General features: G+C 40.9%; 1 protein-coding gene across 2 annotated transcripts; it reads right to left on the minus strand.

Moving 5' to 3' along the window:
- Positions 1-230: 230 nt before the first annotated feature.
- map3k3 (mitogen-activated protein kinase kinase kinase 3) lies at positions 231-21,082 on the minus strand. 2 transcript variants are annotated; one of them, XM_026164209.1, is made up of 18 exons: positions 20,701-21,082; positions 19,643-20,317; positions 14,517-14,606; positions 13,923-14,044; positions 11,059-11,099; positions 10,520-10,619; positions 9,963-10,076; positions 9,617-9,737; positions 8,843-8,976; positions 8,389-8,462; positions 8,126-8,193; positions 7,635-7,730; positions 7,322-7,483; positions 6,453-6,601; positions 5,120-5,251; positions 4,451-4,580; positions 4,120-4,297; positions 231-2,909 (listed from the first exon to the last, which is right to left on the minus strand). In XM_026164209.1, the coding sequence occupies exons 3-18, from the start codon at positions 14,518-14,520 to the stop codon at positions 2,681-2,683; spliced, it is 1,854 nt and encodes a 617-aa protein (XP_026019994.1). In that variant the 5' UTR covers positions 14,521-14,606; positions 19,643-20,317; positions 20,701-21,082; the 3' UTR covers positions 231-2,680. The 2 variants fall into 2 exon arrangements, with proteins under 2 accessions (XP_026019994.1, XP_026019993.1); XM_026164208.1 differs by having other exon boundaries at positions 19,643-21,082.
- Positions 21,083-23,607: the final 2,525 nt, after the last annotated feature.

Below are 23,607 nucleotides of genomic sequence, written 5' to 3' on the forward strand. Positions count from 1 at the left end.
GAGGAATGAAAGAGCCAAACGAGAGGAAGAAACAGAGCGAGGGAGGGAGAGAAAAGAAAAACGAGCGCATCAATCAAGTAGCTTCTTATTGCCAACAATGAGCTCAGTCTCCTGTGTCCCTTCATTTACAGGACTCACTGGGTTTGGACAGGCTCGTCCTCCCACGCATATAAATACACTGATAACAATTAGACAACATATTTAAAAACTATTTATTTGTTTTTGAGACAGGGAAGGACATATATACAGTATATATTTATATATAACATACTATTCTTTTCTTGCTGTAAAATAAATTTGATACATTAGACTTTGCACTGCAAGTCTTGTCATGATACATATAATACATTTACATATATTGATTTCTACCAGCTAGTCTGTATTCATTTGATCATCCTAGGGTCCTTAATTTCTTTAAAACTGCATCACTTAAAACACATTTTAGCTGCCTTTAGCATGTAGCAGCCCCATAGAAATAGTTTTCTATTACAGTTACGGCAGTAGCAAGCTTATTGCCCAGAAAAATCATTTAATACTGGACTCGTCTGAACCCTGGGATAAACAAAGTCGTCGTCTGGGTTGAACAGCGAACTCTGACATTCAGCGCTGGCTCTGATCCTGTTTGTCTTTGGCTCACACACCACTTAATTATGCTTTAATAACACTGAGTTCACAGAAAAATATTCCTAGAAATTTCTTTTGTAAGTTAAACCCCTAAAGGTTTCATTCATGTGTCTCCTAGATGAGTCAAAACAGTATGGCCAATCATGCAAATTTTCCATAACCTGTCAGGTAATACTGCCTTCAAAATGTATAGCTAAGGATGTGTGGAAACATTTTTCTGCACTGGAACAAAAACCAGGCAGCCTGAGTTCGTTTTCCATCCATTTTTCATTTATAAACCCCATTTCTGAAATGTCTGCAAAACCAGTTGCTTTCAATGAGTCACTTTTAACAAAACTAAGTCCTCAAAGTATCATTAGCTTTGACAGAGTCTGAATATAAAAAATATATTTAAACATATATACCTATAAACATCTAACTGGAGTGGACATGGGGATATAAATACAAGTGAAAGAATTTTCACATTTGAAGTTAAACAAACCAAAACATCACAAACATTCCTTTTATAGAAAAGTGCATCTGATTTAAATTGATCTTTACGCTAAAGCTTCTCAGTCAGGGAGGTCTGGGCCAGACACACGTGAACACGAAGAAGGCCCATCACATTAAGGCCTTTAGTTTGACTTTTCAAACAATAAAAAGCGTCATCTGATTTACTTTTATACATACAAGGTTAGTTTATCTACTCCTGCTCTGAGCTACAGCAGGAGGATGTCTGACAGAAAAATTAGTTACTACGAGGTGAAGTTCCACCCTAAACATCCCTTAAACTGTTTATTACATTATTCAGCTCAGTCCCCAGACTGTATTGAAACGCACTGATTTTCTGAATTTACCTGAATGCATTAAGACGGCCTGAAAGAGTAGATATTGTTCTTCTACCTGAAAACTAACTGTTAGAAAAATCTCTCTTAGATCAGGCTAAGCACCTGCATTGCTCCTGTTTGCACCTCTCACACATGAAAACTAGTTTCAAGTGAAAGAGCGAAGCATGTCAAAAAAACAAAACACCTGGCAATCGTTGAAAAGTTTGCTTCAGAAATGTAGTTTCTCAAAATTAAACTTGAGTAAAAAACTAACTAATTTAAACTAATTGGTCAAGTTGGGAGTAACGTGCGTTTCTTACTTTAGCCGCACACGACAACTCTTTGGCAGTTACAAAGTCTTGATTTCTACTTCATGTTTTAAAAAGATTTTTCTTATATATTCTGTTCAAAGACTGCAGGATGACTATTTTCCAGATAAACTAATGTTAGATCCATTCAAATGCAATAAACAGAAAAACAAATGACCCTCATAGTTGTGGAGGATCATCGTCTATTCAAGATAATATCATCAGGCTTTGTGTATTTGTGTCCTATCATGATGTTATCCAAATTTCCTATCTTCCCTTTTACCAAGATAACTAAACCATCCTAAAACATCTTAATTTTAAAGGGGTAAAAACTGAAAAAGTGCATCACAAATAGCTTAAAAAAGAGAGCTTTCTTTGTCTCAGAAAGATGGAGATGGACAAGATGGGGAAAACAGAACAGCGATCCTGTCCATTTAGCGACACTGTGGTTCAGCTTACACTTTCGGCTCACTGTAGCTTTAAAATGAGCCTAAGCTGCATGTTTAGATTTAAATACTTAAGGATATCTGGTATTTCTCATAACTGCACAAGTGAATGTAAACATGGGAGCTGATGCAACTGGTGCTTGAGCCTTAACTACATCATTCTGCCTTTGGAGTGCATCATTTGGTGTGTGTGACTGTGTGAGCTTGAATCTATCAAGCTACTTAATCTGTGTTTTGTTCCCCCCTTGTGGAGACTCTTGTAAGAGCACATACTGGCATTTCTAAGGCTTCGTGTTGACTGCCATGGTCAGTGTTGTTTGTGTTCTTTGGATGTGCTTGTGAGAAATCTTCTTTGAAGTATCTGAGTCCTGGAAGAAGCTCAGTGCCCTTAACACTGACATCTCAGTCATCTCTATGTCTGGATTTCTGGGATCTTAAGGAAGCTGCACATGCTGCTGAGGCTACTCTGTGGTTCAGTTCAGAAACCACGCAGGTCTCAACACAGTATCTGGGAGAAAGGGTGTCTGAGCAGCTCCTCAGCACTGGGCCTGTGTTTGGCTTCCACAAAAATGCTGCGGATGAAGTCCCGTGCCTGGTCGGACGTGTGCGAGGGCAGAAGCGGGTTGGTGGGCTGGGTGGCAATCTTGAATATCGCTGCCATGGCCTCATATTCAGCCCACGGTGGCTTTTCTGTCAGCATTTCGACCACTGTGCAACCAAGACTCCTACAAAAGACATACACAATAAATGTAACTTTAATATGACTTACAGTGGAGTCTCAAAACAAGTTGAAACAAATACCACATTTTTTCTGTGCGACTCACTCCTAAAGCCTTACAGGAATGTGTTTGGTGGAAACTTCGACACACACTGTCTGCAGATGGCCTCTGCCACCTATCTGGGAGCATTACTCTCCTTCCAGCACAAACTGAAAACCTGGAACATACCAACTTCTGTAATGACCTGTTTGACTGGCCTTCAGCCAATCACATCACTCGCCTGGTGGGTCACCACCCAATTAGACTGCATGAGGGAATGTGGTCTGCTGTGTGTGGGAGTGTAGTAGAAAGTGGGTTTCATACAGCAGGCTCCTCACTCAGTGTTTTCTTTTGAGAGAACATTGTTACTCCTGCTTACCAAGTAATAGCCTGGTATTTTCACACGTCTCAGCCTCCCCATTCCCTCATTGTGTGATCCTAATTTCATCTTCAAGTGTTTCTGCCCAATAAACTTAGCAGTTTGTTACTTCAATCAAGGTGCTTCATGTGTTTGTTTCACTCTCACACAAGTTTCCAGCACCAATCGCAACAACAAACACCCGATTATTAGTGAATAAAGACTGCTGGTGATCTCATTCACTACTGCAGCTACTGCAGGAGCATATCTTAGCTGTCACTGGGACAGAGGGGGTACATCCTGGACAAGTTGCCAGTCTACTGAAGGATTTGGGTAAAGATACATCTGTATGTAAAATAAGATTTCCGTGACCTGACAACATTAAACCTTGCTTTTTTTACTCTGTTTAATGTGTAAGTTGATTTGTTAACTGAGAGACACAAAAAACTGAAGTAGAGAATGCTTCATGTATGGATGTTGCTGTAAAGAAGCAGTGTACCAAAAGAATAAAGCAAGGAGGCATAAAAAGATGTACTCAAAGTGCAGTCCTTGAGTAAATGCACAGATTAAGAATATAGTTCTTGTAGTTTTAGTCATTATTTTGTGCCCCATCTAACGCATCCATGTCAACACCAAAACCTGTACCACCATCATGCATTTGTATCAGTTCCATAGTTTCTACTAAGCCTCTCTCTCTTTCTAGCAAATAAACTGTATGTCAGCAAGCCTTTTGAAACGGTGCAGAGGTCAACTTCAGTTTAACACACCGCCTTGATCAACTTGGACAAAACTAAACTGAAGTGGATCTTTTGGTCTTACCAGACATCAGCTTTCCTTCCGTAGCCCTCTCCACTGATCACCTCCGGACTCATCCAGTAGGGGGTGCCGGTTACAGAGCGTATGCCGGTGCCAGACATGCAGATGGTCTGGAGCCTTTTGCTGGCACCAAAATCTCCAAGCTTCACGTTTCCCGCTGAATCCCGCAGGATGTTGGCACCTGAAAGCCACAGTTGATATGAAACATGCAAAATATTACATGTCAATAATCATCATCCACACGCAGTAAGAACCAAGCATCTCATTATAAAATACTAAACGTTTTCTTTCTGCAGAGCATGATGTTTCAGTATCTGCAGTTTAACAGGAATACCTTTGATGTCCCTGTGTACAATCATGTTGCTGTGCAGATAGGACATGCCTTCCAGTATCTGCCTTGTGTACTTGCGGGTGACATTTTCTGTCAGGGCCCCATAGGCCTTCAGCTGATCTTTGACAGAACCCTGACAGGAAGAAATCACAGGTTTTACATGGTAACGCCTTAAAACAACAGCTTAACAAGTCAGAGATAGTGAATGCAATAAAGAGTAAAGACAATGAGCTAAGAAATCAAGTTAAAAAGCTGAAGATGACAGAAGAATGAAAAGGAAACAAACATGTGTTTCTCAGCCAGTTATTCAATAACAAACAACTGCATATGAGTAAAGAAAAACATTATTTTACTTTCCCCGCTTAAGTAAAATCACACATTGTCACTTTCTGTCACTAGTTTCTAGAATAGTTAAAAAACAAAAAACTGCCCAGTTACTGTGAGCTACAGTGGTCAAATCGCTTTACTGAATAAAAAAATATGTTTATATTGTCAACACAGCAATGCAAAACATTAACTCGTGGACATTTGTGTCTTTGTTGCCCTCGTGCGACTGGTTTCAGTCCTACATGCAATGGAAATGAACACACAGCCTGCGATTGAGCAAATGATTATCATGAAAACAATCACTGCTCTGCCTGAATCTGTAAAATGAGAGCTGCTGAGACTCACCCCCGGCATGTACTCCATGAAAATAGTGAGAGTTTTCTCATTGTGATCCCTCAAACAACCGTAGTACTGAACAATGCGCTCGTGATGTAGGTTTTTCAGCAGCTGGATTTCGCACTCTAAAGCGCTGACCTCCTGCACAGAACAGTGAACACAGGGAAAATTAAAAACTGAAGAAAGGGCAACAAATAACAGAAAATCTATAATTTTTCAACATCTTTGCATTTTTATGGATTTGCAAATTGCACAATGTGGATTTCAGCTACAGCTAATTCCCGCCCCAGACCCTGTTATATCAGTTAGCATTACACAGTCATCATAAACAAATGCAGCCATAAACAAATGCTACTTTTTCTTTACTGCATGTGAAGTCAAGCCAAAAGTGGAAACTAATGCAGGGAGTCAATAAAAGCCAACAGCACAGTTCCCTAAAAGTAGTTCCTGTGTTTACTTCAGAGAATTAGGCCACAGCAGAGAAAGAGAGACAGAGAGAAAGGAAGAGTAGGAACTCAGAGGGACACAAACTAATCCCCAGGTCCCAGCACTGAAGCTGCTTTAACAGAAGCAAATACTGAATCACATTTGCTACAAGCAGGAGGTGGGAGTGGGGGTGTGAAGGGGTAACAAGAGGTCAATGCAATGCTGACCCATCGCCCCTCCGTCACCACTGCAATATCTGGCTGCTCTCAGATACAGGAAGTGACAGTGCGTGTTTTCTCTGTGGCAGACAGGAAAAGAAATTAAAATGGGGAAGAGGGGGGTTGATGGTGGAAGGACAACTTCTACGATGCATTCCACTTTTAGTTTGTTGATTTTCCTTCCAGCAGGCTTTTATTTTTGTCTCGGGGGATAAAATAAAATTGGAAGCTTGAATCCAGAGCCGTAGCTAAACTGTGGATGTTGGTTGATTTATTAATCCCATGCTCAGCTATTCCTGCTAACAATCTACATTCCAGCATAATGACCCGAACAGATTATCGTATGAAGTCACACTTGGCACATTTTCAGCTGGACATTGGTCCCGACTCATGACTTGTCAGTAATGTGCAACCTTGAGTTTGACATTAAAAAAAACAAGAAGAAAAAAACGATTTCATCATTCATGAGATATACAGTAAAAAGAGGATGTGATGTAACCTTCTGACAAACAATTTTAATGTACAAGCAAAAGCAAAAGTTTGCAAATATACAACATGTGAGCATGACAAGAAAGTCACCGTGGAAATAAGAGTACCAGGGAGAGAAATAGTGAGAACACCCACACACGTGAAAAAAAATTCTGCTTATGAAGGTATGCATAACCATCCGTGTCAATGAATATCTCCTAGCTCCTCACCTTACTGGTCTCAGGACTGTCAGGATCAAACTGGACTTGCTTGGCAGCCAGCTCTCTCCCAGTATCTACATCATAACACAGGTAAACCTGACCAAACGCGCCCTGGCCCAGAAGCTTCCCTCGGCGCCACGTCACCGGAGCACTGGGCGCTGAAAACAAACAGACAAAAAACAAAACATTTGTTGGTTGTTGTTTTATGTATCCATTCATTCTCTTCCACTTATCCTTTTCAGGGTCGCACGGGGCTGGAGCCTTTCCCAGCTGTCTTAGGGCGAGAGGCAGCGTACACCCTGAACAGGTCGCCAATCTGTCGCAGGGTTAACACATATACACACCTCATACTCACATTCACACCTATGGGCAATTTAGATTTTCCAATTAACCTATCCCCACTAACTGCATGTCTTTGGACTGTGGGAGGAAGCCGGAGTACTCAGAGAGAACCCACACAAACACGGGAAGAACATGCAAACTAAACAGACAGAAAGACGCCAGCCTAATGGTGGAATTGATCTCAGGACTGTTACACAACTTCCTTAAATGGTCATTTCCAGTTACAATTTCAAATCCAGTCTTTAAGGCAGACTTGGCTCCAAGTACCCGGAGTTAAAATTGTCATTTGACCGAACTTCCTGTCAAATTTAGTTACAAGTTTCATTTACCGACACTATAATTTTGCTCCCGTGGGTGATTTTATGAAGAGGATGAAATCAAATGGTTTTTTCTTTATGATGCAGTATAACAGGAACTATCATGATCGAGATAAGCTTCAGCTGAAAAAAAATAATTAGCGCTGTTGACTCATTTATTCACCTCTGTCACAAGCACTGCGTATGAAGTTTTTTATTAAAAAGTTGTGTTTTACTCACACTTATGGGGAACAGAACGATCCTGGGGGCGTAGCCTGCCTTGTGCGTCGACCTGCTGCCAGCTGCCCAGACTCTCCTCACTGCCGTTGAGTGACCGTCTTGAGGGCACTAGAGTGAAAAGGTTCCCCTGAGGGCGACGAATCCGTGGAAACGTTCGGCGACCTTGAGGAGAACAGGAAAGAGTGCGGCTGATTCTAATATAACATTGTGAATGGTGAGACTAAGGAAGGCTATACTACAGATGGAGGCAGTAGGAAAAAATTTTTACCTACTTGAAAAATACTACATATATAGTAGATATCATTAATCTCACCTTCACTGTTGTCCTTATAAGGGAGGGACACAAGGTACCTTCGAGGAAAGGTGCCTCCCTTCCCTGCAACCCTGTCATACACATGATTCTCCCGATCTGAAAACAAACACCCAGAGTGTCATAGCTCAGCAGGAAGCTGCAGTTGAACAACAGTTAGCTGCACGGTTAGCTGCACGGTGTCACGTACCATTAAATTTAGCTTCTTTGATACTCTATTTTGTAGCTTGTACTTACAAAAAATGCTGTTCATGTAAGCTTGCAGTCAGTTTACATTATCACTGACAAGAAAACACTGATTAACAAAAGTAGATAACAGATAAATTATTATTAAATGATTATATTGTGTATAATATAATCTTTACCCAACTTGTCTTCAGGGCTTTAAAGACATACTAAGGTATTGACTGAATGCACACATTGTATGTCTTATTACATGAGTGCTGTAATCATCTTTCTATATAGGTAATGGAGATACTTGGCTTGGCTGTTACCTGAGCACTCTTGACGATTATCAGGGTAACTCTTGGCTCTGTGCATGCGAGACTTCCTCAGTGAGGGGCTGTGAAAGAGGAGCGGGAAGGATGAAGACTGAGGTATTTTCAGAAGCCTTCCCATAATGAGCTAAGCATTTCATCAGCAAAACATTGCATTTATTTTATTTTCCAAATACCAGTAGTTGAAATGTAATGGAGAAGCTCCTGGTAGGAGGCATCAGTGTTAGTTTTACATTTAGCAGGCAGAGCCTGTTTGTCACCTGTCTGAGTTGCTGTCCAGAGACTGGCAGCTTCCAGAAATTGAGTTCTCTGCACTGCTCCAGGGATCCAGCACCTGCACAGGGCACAATGGAAAATTCAGAGTGTCCGTTTTTATGCGCGTGTGGTTTGCGTACACACAGGACTATGTTTTTGAAAACTTTCATTTTCTGTAGAACAGCTGCACTGGAAAATGGAGATGAGCAAATCTGGGGAATTCATCGAGCACTTAGTTCAGCTTTTTATTCCCAAACTTAATTTGAACTTCTTAGGAACATGTTTACAAAATCTCATCATGTCAGCCTCACAGCCCATTAAAAACCAAAGTCGGAAAAGATCTTAATTGAATCTCATAGATAAACAAATCTTAAAAGTCGTAATCACAAAGACACAAGATCCATATGATTTCTATTATAAGTTTTCTTTTCCCCCATTATGAATAAAGAGATGGCTCACGCATTGATCGCTGGTTTCTGGGATGAACTCTCCCTCACTGTTTATGCTGGTGTATGAACCTTGGCGGGCAATCCTCTGCTGGCGTTCAGGGACGTAGCCAGGAGGTGGGGAACTACGCCCTGTGTTCTGAGAACCTGGAATCAGTCAGAAATGATGTGTATTAGCAAGTTACATGTTTGCCTGATTTTAAAAATTGTTAGGCTCTGTTCCTCTCAACTGAAACTAATTTTTATTTTCCTGTACACATGAAAGTCAGACATGTTGCTGTTGAGACTACAGTCAAAAAACTCGATGACACATCCATGTTGTAATTTTGGGGGTTTTCTTCTTGCTGACCAACAAAGATAAGGCAACAATGAGAACTAGTTTCAGCATTTAAACTTGTTATGATGCAAAGCTCTCAAGCCTTCTAGGAGCTACTTTGACCCCTCCTCTTCTAGAGGGGGGAAAAAAAAAATCCTAAAACAGACCACTGGTCCGCCACACTAATAGCATTCTGTAATCTGATTGGCTGCTGTCCAGCAGGCATCGTCTAGTGATGGTGAACAGGAAAAGGAAGAGGACCCATTGCAACAAGGGGAAGCAAAAGAAACACCAGTACAAGAGAGTAAAATAAGACAGGCAAGGAAATCAAGGCACAACAAAAATATCCATAACTGATAATTCAGTAACTCTCAGGAGATATAATCCAGTTCAAGTCAATCAGATCTCTTTTTTTCTCAAATGAGTAAAATTGTGAAGAACTTTAAATAGACCAGAAATCACAGTATTTACCAGTTGATAGGTGACGCCCCCTGGGCTCGGAGCTTTGGTACACTGTGCTCACATCTCCAGTGGAGTGGGAGGATTTGATCCTCACCTGCTTACATGGCACGTGGTGGGAAGGAGAGGACGCCTGTAGTTTGGGAAAAGATAGGAGAACAGAAGATGTGAACAATGCTTTAACACATTTAACAATTTCCTCATGTCATCAAACCAGTTAGTGTCGGTAAATCAGGAACTTGGGTATTTCAGAACATGGCGCTGTGGTGGAGAAATGGTAGTGATGCAACTGTATGCTGTAAATGCACGCCCCTGTGTGTGTATGTGTGTGTGTGTGTGTGTGTGTCTTGAGTCTTACATTGCTGTGCTCCTGAGTGAGAAGCAGTATCCTGATGCTCTTCATGTTGGAGCTCCGGTCTAGTAAGTCGATTGCCTTGTCAAGGTCATCCTGTCCTCGCAGAGGAATGGACAACTGCCAAGAAACCAGACAACAAAAAGAACACACACATTCAAAATGACATGGAAACAAATTCTTGCCAACATTTACAAGCATACACAGGCTGCTGTTCAAACGTAAAATGCACGAACATTAAATCAACACAGAAAACAGACATGCAGGAAGGCACAATTGAGCGAATGAGAATTGGAAAGTTGATAACGGATGATCCATTACTCATGTTTCCATTTACCAAATTACTTGCCCTTCCTCAAAAGAGGATTTACAACTACTATTTAAGAACATAACATCTTAAGATTTAAAGTACAATTTGAATGATGTCACGGTTTCTTCCTGCATCTTTTACTTGACTCTGAACATGTCTCGACTCAACGATCCGTCAAATTCTTGAGGAAGGAGCAGCTGTGGGTGGGTGGTTGGGTGAAGGGGGCGGGGGGGGGCACAGTATAACACTTTACCTCATTGTTCATATAATGCAGGTCTAGCTGCTGGCCAAAGACCGTCTTGACTTTCTGCTGAATTTCCTCAAACTGTACAGGTCGTCCAAAGACCAGGATCCTGCAAAAAGAAAAGCAGCAATGAATCATCCAGACAAAGGAATTATGAAAGATTTACACCAGTTGGTAAAGAAACTGCATTAAATTACGTGCACACATGCAAACAAAATACACAAGCTGATGTTTTGAGTGTGTGCAGATTTTTCTATGTACACCTTGCATATTTGTGGTTTATGTTGGCAGTCGCTGGCTAACCACAGTCCTTTCCCCTTCTCTTCTCCAGCTCACATACCAGTCTGAATGAAGTGTGTGTCAGACTGTGAGAAGTGCTCTTTCATGAACTGGAACATGTGACAACAGCTGCATGCCTAAGTGAATGTGTTTATGTCTCCTCCATAAGTTATTAGTCCCTCTCACTTGCATATGAACGTATACTACTGGAAAGCACGATAGCCACACATTCACAACATGCATGTTAATGCAAACCACGCCAAACTCACCTCCTCTCTCCTGAGAACTCAAACTTTATCCTGACGTCGTCCTGAAAGAAAGCAGAAATAGCAAGCTCAAAGAGTGCTAATACAGTAATGTACAAAAGTCTCAAGTAACTTCTCATTTCTTTATATTTTGCTTTCCAGGAGCCAGATTTTCTTGCAATTTTTTAAAAAGTGAGCAGTGGTTTGCTAATCTTAATGCAAGTCTTTAAAAGATTTTCTTTTGGAGATTGACTGCTTGACTCATTATTTAGACCAGTTGTCGTTGTACCTGAACCTTTTCAGAGAAATGTTGTTTTACTCAAAGTTGTATCTACACATAACTAACAACTTAGGAAAGAACCTATTTTAAATTGCGTCTTCTGATTCTTTGTTACTAGCGGCCCGGTGGAAAAGCACATAATTATTTCTTGTTTCTTTACTGAATCTATGTAAAATGCCAATGAGAACAAAGTTTAAGCCCTAAACAGTATTCTTACACCAGTAAGATGATTCGCGAAGAGCTATATGCTGCACACTTGGCATATCTTATGCAGTGTGTCCTTAAAATTTTAAGGAAACTAGACAAGCAGAACAAAAATTAGGTGGCAAAGATTCGGATGAGTCATGTCTTTAAGAAATAAGAAAAAGAAATCAAATTTAGACCTGACACAGGCCTTTGCATTTTGTCCTCCAATTGATCCATCTACTGTTCACTGAACCCTGATCAGAAATGGTCTTAGTGAATAGCTGTCAAGAAGCCATTCTTAAGGAAGGGAAACAGGGAGAAAAGCCTGAGGTGTGCCAGACTCCACGAGAACTGGAGTGAAAATCAGTGGCAACAGGTCTTACAGAGTGATCAATACAAATTCCAAATTTTTGGTTCAAATCGTCAGTACGTGCGTCAAATGACGTCAGAAAAAAGGGCCAAGAATGAGTGTCTACAGCCATCTGTAAACCACAATTAAGGCTCTGTCTGGTTTGGGGCTGCAGCCAGTGGTGTTGGAAATCTTGTCAAAACTGATGGAATTATGCATGAAAAAACATACTGTCAGATTTTGATCCACCATGCAATACCATCTAGAAAGTGTGTGATAATATCCCCAAACACACTTCCAAAGCATATAGGTATAGAAAAAACACAATGAAACTCCAGCAGTCATGGATTGGCCTCCTCAAATGATAGATCGTATTATTACTGAAGTGGCGTGGAATCAGACAGAAGGCAACAAAAGGCAGCCAACATCCTAAGAATGTCCCTCAAGACGTCTGTAAAATTATTGCTGAAGATTAATTAAGTAAATTACAAGAAGGCTTGCCTAAGAGAGTTCAGGCTGCACTGAGGAGTAGTGGTGATCATACCAATTAGACTTCACCTGTGGGTCTCACACAAAGCCGAGCCAATGTGTACCTCTTTCATTTCTTAGAGAACTTGCACTCGTAACAACTGCAAATAAAGTTACCGAGATTACATGGATAGCCAAGTAGAGAGAGAATTTCTTGTTATAATTCTACAGGAAACAAACTTATTCACCTTCTTGTAGAGTTACATGAGGAGATTGCTTCCTGACTGACCATCAGAAAACATGAAGCTACAGCCAGGATCCGACTGGAAACTGAGAGATCAGCTAACATGGTCATGTCCAAAGGTAACAAACTGCACCTACCACCAGCTCTAAATCTTACCAACTAAGTTATTTCCCATTGCTTTCATTTGGACAAAAAACAAAAAAAACAAAGTGTAATACTGGAAATTGAGGACAAAACTACAGCTTAGGATTCAGGATGCTGACCATTAACCCATGAACAGCAACAACCCGGGTCAAATTTAACTTGGATGTATTTTTCTCTTTTAAATATTGTCATATCACTACTATTACTATCCCCCACAATTTGCATTATTATATCCCGGGCAAAGATTCTTCAAACAGCCCACGTAAAACTGTGAAATGAGGAAGAATTTGTTTCTACTACTTGTGAACTTTTCCATTCTACCTTTGGACAAAACTAGGGTCCTTGCTCCCTAGTGTCCAATTTCTTTTGTAAACTTGTCAGGTGCTCACATAAGCTTTATATATACACACACACTGTACAGATAAAAGTGAAGTATGTATATCAATCTTTAGATGCAACTTTTGCAGGAATGGGAACGAGTTTTATTTCCCAGAACGTTGCTTTGGGCAAACACCAAGATTAAATTTTAGGTGGGCCAAGTGCCACTTTTTCTTTTTTCTTTTTTAGAAAAGCTAAAATATTATTTGACAAATTGGTGGTGACTTTGGAAATTCATGTAATTTTGCTAAAACTATGTACCATGTGCGTCAGGAGAAATACTAAAAGCATCAAAAAATTTTGCCAAATAGTCCTGGACACTTACACTGAGCTCTATTAAAGAAGTTTTCTCTAATAAAAATTCTTTGCTTGACACATTTGTCCCCCCTGATCTCTAGACTCGGGGTTTTAAATTGAATTATAGAACAATTTATGTTTATTATGTTATGATTATGTTTATTAAACTCATTTCTCACTACACGACTTAGAGAAAATATAGTCCTTCAAAACACAACATTACAACGGATTCATTTAAGACACAACAACTGAGGAAGCAGCTTATGAAGACAAACAAATTTATAGGGTTTAACCTTTGTTTAGACCTGTTTCTAAAGGGTCTTGCCTAATAAATGACAACTTTATGTCTTCAGAACTGCATTGCAAAACTCACCTTATGTGTTTTTAGACTCACAAAATCTTGATGTTGTGTATTCATATTGGATCAGCATGTTTTGTTTTTGATTTGTAAGATTTTAAGTTCTTCAGTTTCATTAATTTTCTGAAATTTTAGATAATTAATTCTTACTTTATAGCCAAATTGCGATGGACTGATGCTGTACCTGTCTGTTGGCCTGTGCTGGTGTTTTGGGTTTACCGCTGTCATGAGACAACACAGGCTGCCGCCGCGTCATCTGGAGAGCAACGAGGTCCTTCATTATAGAGTGGAGAGCCTGCCTCTCATCTACAGGGGAAAATAGGTTGGCAAAAAGCAGACAATTAGACAGTGGATTAACAAATGAGTGGTGTGAGCACGGCACAAAGTGAAAGACATATGAGCTCTGCACTAAAAGGTGTGAAAAGACAATCAGTCATCTTTAATTGCAGCTTTATTGAAACTATCCTGTGACTGAGTATTGGAGGCTTGAAAGAAGTACTTTGTTTTTGATAGCCTTATTCCCACATTTGATCTCAGGGCAAGTTCTGTCTTGTCTGGAAAAGCTCATGAAAGAAAAATATTCCCCTTGTATAGCTTGGACAGACATCATACAGCCCTGGGGCTGAACCAGACCCCTATCTCCAGAATGCTGAAAACCAGTCCTCTTCACCTGACTGTCTGGAGAAGCAAGTCGCACCAGCTATGCCCTCGGGGATGGTGATTGGTGTGTTTGTGTCTGTTTTTAATGTTGTTTAGAAAACTATACTCTAAGACTTACTCATTGTGGCGTTGTTTGTGATCGAGGTCTACAAACCAGTCTTCGGAAACTTGCAGGGTTGCCTCTGCTGTGCCAACCAACTCCCAGAGCCTTTAGTGGTAAACACAGAAATCAATTAGTTATGAGAATAAAGCATGCAATAATTGAGGTAAGAACAGATAAGACAAAGGGCATCATTAAAAACTTGCACTACCTTACTGGTAAATGTTATTGGAGACAATAGAAAAAAAAAGGAATCGCAGAATAAGACCAGAACGCTGGCATGACAAAGAACTTGTTATATTGTACCCGTCTTATATGAAATTACAGTAATGAAATTACACATTAGTGTTTAATGTGTTTCAGAGAATCTCTTTTTCATTTACAACACAAATCTCTTCTCATTCCTTGCAGGCACGTAACTGAACCCTGCAGACCACAGACCTAAAGAGTTTTTCTGACTGCAAGGCTAGGCGAATGAGAAAGTGTGCAGTGCATGTGAGAATGTGTATTGTGAGTTTGCCCATGAGAAAGAATGACAGTTGGAAACGGCTGAAATTCAAGCTGCCCTGGCAGTGATTATTCTGGCTTTGTTCATAAGGGAAAAATGTTCTTTGTGAGGAGTTTTCTGCTGTTTCAAGTAACTACCAGCTTTAAACAGCCTCCTTTGCACGAGCTGCAAAACTCAAAGTTGGTTGTGTCATAACTCCATTGTTGATGTTAACAAGGCAATATTATCAGCCCTGCTCAAGGCGTCAACAGCATTATAAACTGAGGCATTTCCTTCAATGGAGAGGGTTTCCCTCATATTTGTACCAATAAACCATGGAATTTAAACTAATTCGGCAAAGGCAAATACAAAGCACTTTAGAGTTTCTTGAGACTTTGAGGTCTCAACACAAACTTCGTTTTCACAAATGCCCCAAATAATGAGTAAATATTGTTCAGTCAACCAGATACAAGTGACTCACTGCCAGCAACTACAGTTTAAAACAGCTGTTCCCCCAGAAATGCACCGACTTGTTTCTCACCCAGTTCTGATACCTCAATGTAATATCTGGTGATATTATGTAGAAACTGTGTACCACACAGCACCCTTAGGAAGATGTTTATGACCAGAAACTTGAACCCACACTTGACACATGCTTTATTTTTCTTGAAATATACTGCAGCAAATCAATCCCTCTACACAAATTCTATCATTAGCTGCTGAGTAAGTCTTGAAAACTAAGGACTGGTTTGATTTAGAATATAGCTGTGACTAAAAAAACCCCAGTCAAAGAAGGTCAGACAAGAAGCTGAACAGTGTCTGAGTCTGGAGCCAACAGCAGAGGCTGTCCGTCTGTATTCTGTAGTCAAAGGCTGTCTTAAAGGAAAACAAGAACTCGAGAAACTCTACTGTACATGAAATAAGCAGCATCGGCACCTGAGGCAACTCATTGACTTTGTGGCTTTCTGGGTAATAATCACCCACAGGAATGCAGGGCATGTCCGTCTGTGGTCGCCGGAGCGTTGCCACATTGCTTTCAAGCTTATGCTACTCTCAAGTTGCCCTGCCAACGGTGAAGGTGCCAAATAGTTTTGTCCTGCAGTCCTTGAACTTGTTTATAGCATCTAATTCCAAAGTAAATAACACTGAATTTATGCAGCGTGTATTTCTCACTGCTGCATTAGTGTACAGACACTTGAGGTAACATAGAGCAATTACCTCATGCATTACCTAAAAAAATGTGTGAGAAAGAGAACAGTCAACACAGTATTTAGAAACAAAACCTCAACTCAAGTGGTCCTTATGGTCAACAGCACAACAACAAGCTTCTCTGTCAAGTCCCCAAGCTACCCTCATCTCTCTCTTGCTTCTCCTGATTTTAATTACCTCCCAAGTGGAATTCGGGGAATTCAATGGAGAGTAAAGCTGCACTGTACCAGTCCAGTCAGCTGTGCCTGCTTTATTTTCCTTGTATCGCATTTCCAGGACTAGCAGGATTTACATGGATTTTCCTCCACCCTCTCTTCTCTGTCTGCTTTAAGAAGTGTTTAGTCTGAGGCTGTTTTTCTCAGCCACAGTCCCCTGTCTCAAGCCCGTGATGCATTAGGACTGAGGGCTTCGCAGCAAAATCCCATGGCCTGATGTCTGTCCTGTTTCAGGTGCACATGTGCTTTTCATTTAGTGCAACCCACCACATTTAAATATTGCAATCTCAACAAAGAGCTTGTGCTTGTGTTGGCTACGTGAAGTCTTAGAACGTCCTCTGTAGTGTTTTCACACATGGAAATACACTGAAAGTCAAAGCTTATGTACAATGTACATCAAAATGTTCATTGTGCATGTTAATATGAAAACCACCGAAAAAGATTTAAAGACAGAAAGCTGGCACCTTCTGTTGCATTCATGGATAGGCTTGCAAAAGTGTTGTGAATAAAGACAACTTTGTTTTAAAGCTAATATACTACTGTATATTAGCTTTAAAACAAAGTTGTCTTAGTAGCAGGAGTTGGCAATCAAAGTCAGATGTATCCAGCAAATGGGCCCATTGCTTACTCCTCAATACAAATGTGACAAAAATTAAACTCTAACCAGGATGGCGTGGGGAATAGCCTATAGTGAGCTCTGTTCTAGGTTCATAGTTGCATTTAAACCTAGCCTTTCAAAGCATCCTCTAATATGTCTCCTCTCAATACTTCATCATGCAAAATATTGCAGTTAGTAAGCAATTGCATCACTCATTATCAATTCTCTCTTTTCCTTTAAATAGTAACATGAAGTCATTCAAGGTTAGTTTTCAACAGTAGTTGTTAAGAAAACAAACTTACATCTGCAGATACACAAACGTCACTGTGTATCTGGAAGTTCTGACACAGAAGTCCTGACTTATCGTCCATAAAACAGATTTATGCTTTTATATGCCCATAACTAATCTGGCCCAAAGACTTCCCGTATTGACTTAAGTTAAGATAAACTCTGTCACACTTAAATTTAGACCTTTGAATATTGTCAAACGACTATACTTGAGTGTAGGTGTTCATTGCCATCTCAGACTTCACTGACACACTCTCTTTCCTGTGCTGCTCTGGAATTCAGATCAATAAAAATAACTGCACAGTGGAGCTTTGGGTACAAGTTATTAATTTAGCTGTTGAGTTGATTTTTGTTCAGTTGTTTTATTTAATTTTACCTGCAGAAGGGGGTATGCTGCAAAATAGTACAGCCACCCCCCCTTCCATGAATTGCCACCTTATCATGATGGAGGGGTTTGTGTGCACACATGATCCCAGGAGCTATGTTGTTGAGTGCTATTTGCCCCTGGTATGGTCTCCCAAAGCAAATTGGTCCTGTTTGAGGGGCCAAACTAAGAGTGATTCACAAGATGAAGGAAAAACAAACAAACAAACAAAAAGGGGCATGGATACCCTGGGATAGGGTTACTGGGGTCCCACCCTGGAGTCAATCGCTGGTTGGGGGTTAAGTTTGGGAGGAAGGGGGCAATCCACAGCAGTGATTTGGTCAGGCGGATTGACTTTGTGATTGTTTTTGTTATCAGACCATCTGCCTGTTGCAGTTTGTGTTGGACACTCAGGTAAAGAGATGAGCAGAGCTGTAAACTGATCACCACCTGGCTATAAGTTAAAACAGGTGGTGGTAGAAGATTCTGGACAGACTTGGCGTACCCCAAACGTATAGTGAAAAACACGGGTCTGAGAGTCTGGGGAGGCAATGAAGCAAGACTTTCGGTCTCACTTGGCAATTATGGCAAACTGTCAGGTGACTCAGGAAGGGGAAGCAGCTTCCTGCTCACGCTGTTTACAATGGGGATGGGGTTCTGCTGACCTCAATAGAGGATATAGTCACTTCTCAAGCCCACTGATACACCTTCTGCAGTAGAAGCAAAGTCTGGGGACAAGGAGGGGTGACTGGCCCATTACTGTGACTGATTTTGAAGTAGTCAAAAGCTCTTTAGTGGTCGAGCCCCTGGGGTGGATTAAATTTGCCCCGAGTTCCTTAAGACTCTGAACTTGTGGCTGTCTCGTTTGACATGCTTCTGCAGCATCACTTGGAAGTTTAGGATGATGCTTCTGGCCCTTTGTTGCAGATTATGTTCATAACTTTTATGGACAGAATTTTTAAGGCATAGCCACATGGCAGAGGGCTTCAGCTTTGGCAACCTCAGGATCACGTCTCCGCTCTTTGCAGATGATGTGGTTTTTCCGTACTAATCAGGCAGTGATCTCCAGCGTAACATGGGTTGGTTTGCAAGCAAGTGTTAAGTAGCTGGAATGAGAACCAGCACCTCCAGGTTTGAATCCATGAACCTCAGCCAGAAAAGGGTGGATTGCTGACTCCAAGCCAGGGACGAGTTACTGCCTGATGCTCTCCCTTATTGAAAAGATGAGGAGCTCAGTGATTTGGGAGGGACTCACATCAGAGACACTACTCTACTATTGATAAAAGCCAGTTGAGGCGGTTTGGGCATCTAACTAGAATTCCTCCAAGTCCTGTGCTAGGAAGGTTTTTTTGAGCCAAACTGGGAGAAGGCTCCAGGGTAGAAAAAGCACACACTGGAGAGATAATGTCTTGGCTGACTTGGAAATGTCTCAGCAGTCCCCCAGATGAGATGGAGTGCCCACGCAACCCGAACCGGATAGATACAGAAAATGGAACAGAATGGAATGACACACATGCTTGAGGAAGATAAGCTATTAAATTTTGTAAGCACAGCTGTTATATATTCACTATGGAATATGAATTTAATTTTTTTTTCTCAATTAAAAAGGTGGAAAGCTGAATGGCATTTTCAACCCTGACTGATTAAGACAAGAGATCACACACAAATCATTTTAGAAAATACTACAACTACAATCAATATTCATTTTCAATTCCCTCCAGCTTTTTATACCGTCAATTTCTTAGACTTTATTCAACTAATTCAGCAAAACAAATAATTTCCAGGACATAGCCTATTCAATAATAATAATAACAATAACAATAATAAACCCGACCCACGTAAATAATTAGAAAAGTTTACATTTCTGTTTTTGGCAGACAGATATAAAAAATATTTCAAATATATACATTTTTTCCCTGTCGCATGAACACAGCGCATAATTTACACCTGTCACTACTCTCAGGTGTAGCTCACAACCCTCACCTGTAGAGTCGGCAGGTCAGGTCAGGTCAGGTCAGGACCGAGGTTCTCCCGCGTACAGCCGACTGGTCACCGTAGTCTAGCGGCAGGAATGACGCAGTAGGTCCAGCTGTTGTTAACGTCCATTAGTGTCCTCGGTCAGACCAACACACCAAAGAGTGTGAGTGACTGTAAAGGTGCCATCGGCGGGGCTGACCCCCCCAGGTACCGGGGCTTGTCTTCTTTAACGGAAAGTTAGATCACACACACAAACCGATTCTTTCCAGGTTGTAAAAACAAGCACGGTCACAAGAGGCAGCTGTAAGCCTCACAGAGAAAATGTTCCGATGGGAAAACCTACATCAAACAGCTCCAGCTGTGGCCCAGAGGCAAACTTTTGCGCCGTTGTAGCCTCGGATCCTTGGAAAACTTAAATTTCCAAAACATCTTTAGAAGTCACACTAAAAATCGATGAATTTAGAAATGTATTCAGAGCCGTGTCCCATTACAGTGTTAAATACGAACAAAAGCTGCCAAACCAAAGTGTAACAGTAACCGTATGGCCTGTATGAAATCCATTTGTGGGTAGCAGCTCGCCAGAGGAAAGACCGTACGATTTCCGTGATTCTGATGGCCTCTCTTCCTGCTAAGTTTGCAGATTTTCCTCGACCGTGGTTCCAGGTTTAAATCCACAATATTCTAGGCAGAAGATGTTTTTTATTCTCATTGTTGCATTGAACATAACTGCATCGCATTGCAACGTGATTGATGATATAACATAATCGGGGAAGAATACACGAAGGCCTATCTGGCCTATAAAAATGTGCAGATTAATTTAATTGAGATAGCACCGTTCTGGGTTCAGACTTAAAAATAACAGACTATTGGGACATTGGCAGAAAAAAGTACTACATTTGAGTTTATTATATACTTTAACCAGATGCGTTATGTCATGCGAAGCCAAGTAAGATAAAGTCCATCGATGTTTAAACTTCGCAGGGCTGCAGACTCTAAAATTGTAGATCCTGGAGTATTCATATAAACAGCAAAGTGATATTTAAAAAATAAACAAAAAAACGTACATTAGACGAGCTCGGTCTGTTTTTAGCGACAGTAACAAAGATGTCGTTTGTTGAAAGGAACCAGCGGTCGTCCACAACTTTTCCGAACCAAAACAAAGCAAGAAATAATCTTCAGCTGAATACGTCAAACTTCCTGACAGAAAAAATATCGCCACCGGAACCAGCTTTTATGCTTCCAAGAAGTCAAGAAAACGGCTCGAAAAGGTTGTATCCATGTTTCCCAGATGCTTCACTGTCCGGCATCCAAACGCAAGTAATAACGATGATTTAATCCCGGGGGGATTTCTGACTCCTAAACTATCTAAATTAGAGCCGAGCAGCCGCGGGGACGCGCTGTTACTCGGTGGAAGTCTTCTTTCTGGAGCGCGCACAATATTATTGGAGGGGCGGACCAGCTGTGACGTCGTGAAGCGTTTGCTGCCGTGAAAAAGAGTTGGGAAATCCGAAATTCACAGCTTTTAATTTAACAGTCCTCATCCGTCTAAGAAGTCATCCAATGTTTCCTTTAAGATTGAACAATAACGTGCATTCCCTGATTGAATTTAAATGACACGTTAGAATAATCTAACGTGAAGTATTTGAAGTCAAGTAGTTTCATTTTACATTTGTTTCAGCAGTACTGGACCTGGAGCGAGTGGAATACTTATGTAAAAAGGTCAACGGGTTGTACTTTATTATATCATAGGATTATTGTTGCATGTATTTGAAACATTTATTGCGCAGTGTAATGCAACAATTATACAATATATGCAATTTATCTAAAAGAAGCAGAAACACGCTCGCGCGCGGGCGCGCACACACACACACACACACACACACACACACACACACACACACACACACACACACACACACACACACACACACACACCAGTCAAAGGTTTGGACACACACAATCCATCACTCTCCTTCTTGGTCAAATAGCCCTTACCGACCTGGAGGTGTGTTTGGGGTCATTTTCCTGTTGAAAAATAACTAACTAAATGCAAACCGGATGGGATGGCATGTCGCTGCAGGATGCTGTGGTAGCCATGCTGGTTCAGTGTGTCTTCAATTTTGAATAGATCCCCAACAGTGTTACCAGCAAAGTCCCCCCACACCATCATATTGCCTTCACAGTGGGGACCATGCATGTAGAGACCATCCGTTCACCTTTTCTGCGTTGCACAAAGACACTGTGGGTGGAACCAAAGATCTCAAATTTAGACTCATCAGACCAAAGCACAGATTTCCACTGGTCTAATGTCCATTCCTTGTCTTTCTTGGCCCAAACAAATCTCTTTGTTTGTCGATTTTCCTTAGTAGTGGTTTCTTAGCAGCTAAGTGACCATAAAGCCCTGATTTGCACGGTCTCCTCTAAACAGTTGATGGAGAGATCTGTCTGCTGCTGGAACTCTGTGTGGCATTTATCTGGTCTGTAATCTGAGGTGCTGTTAACTTGTGATTTCTGAGGCTGGTGACTCGGATGAATTTATTCTCAGCAGCAGAGATGACTCTTAGTCTTCCTTTCCTGGGCTGGTCCTCATGTGAATCAGTTTCATCGTAGTGCTTGATGGTTTTTGCCACTGGACTTGGGGACACATTCAAAGTTTTACCAATTTTCCAGAGTGATTGACCTTCAGTTCTTAGAGTAATGATGGACTATCGCTTCTCTTTACTTAGCTGATTGGTTCTTGCCATAATATGAATTCTAACAGTTGTCAAATAGAGCTGTCAGCTGTGTATTAACCTGACTTCTGCACAACACAACTGATGATCCCAACCCCATTAAGAAGGCAAGAAATTCCACAAATAAACCCTGACAAGGCCCACCTGTGAAGTGAAAACCATTTCAGGTGACTACACCATGAAGCTCATTGAGAGGCCAAGGGTTTGCTGTGCTGTCAACAAAGCAAAGGGTGGCTACTTTCAGGAATCTAAAATATAAAACATATTTAGAGTTATTTATCATTTTTTTCTATCTTGGCCTCAGTGTTTTACCTTTAGTTATGCCATCTTTAGTTATGCCTTTAGTTATGCCATCTCCCTTATCCATTCTTATGTCTCTTCTGGTGTTCCGTGTCTCCCTAGTCTATCATATGTTTTATGTTTGTGTGTTCCATATTGCCAAGCTTGTGTTGTCTACGTCTCTCAATGTTTCCTGTTTTATTTTGAAGAGTCGGGTGTTTCCATGTTCAATGTGTTTTGTCATTATGTTCATTCCAGTCAGCTGTTTTCCCATGTGTTTCCACTTCCCCTGATCACCTCTTCTGTGTATTTAGTCTGTGAGTTTTCATTCAGTCTTTGTCAGGTTGTCTGTTTTCCTTTCTCCACATCAGGTTTCAAGTGGTTTCCATGATTCTGTTCAGAGCATGTTCATGTTTCAAGTTCACTTTTTTTTTTGGTCCTATACCTTCTCTCATGCTCCTGCTCATAGCTGTTAGTCTAGTCCACAGGTGTCGAACTCCAGGCCTCGAGGGCCGGTGTCCTTGATCCAACACAGCTGATTTAAACGGCTAAATGATCTCACCCTGGTAATGAACTCAGGTGTGATGACCCAGGGTGAGATCTAAAACCTGCAGGACACCGGCCCTCGAGGCCTGGAGTTCGACACCCCTGGTCTTTCCAGTTTTGTTTTCGCTACTGTTAGTTTTGCTTTGGATTTTGTATTCATGTTTTTCAGCCAAATAAACTGCTCGCTTTTTGTTAAACTTAGTTTGTTTTCTCCTGTCTCTGATTTTGGGTCCGTTCCTTTAACGCACTGGCTTTGCAGCCGTGACAGTTCTATATTCATAATACTTTGTTAATTCCAGATAATATTTTGTGGTCAAAGTTACTCCAGTAAGAACAGCAACTAACTAAACCGCATTCAAAAACAAAATATATTACAAAATATGACAAAAAAGCTGTAATATAAATATAAATATT

Source organism: Astatotilapia calliptera, chromosome 4, assembly GCF_900246225.1.
Source record: "Astatotilapia calliptera chromosome 4, fAstCal1.2, whole genome shotgun sequence".
Taxonomy (NCBI): domain Eukaryota; kingdom Metazoa; phylum Chordata; class Actinopteri; order Cichliformes; family Cichlidae; genus Astatotilapia; species Astatotilapia calliptera.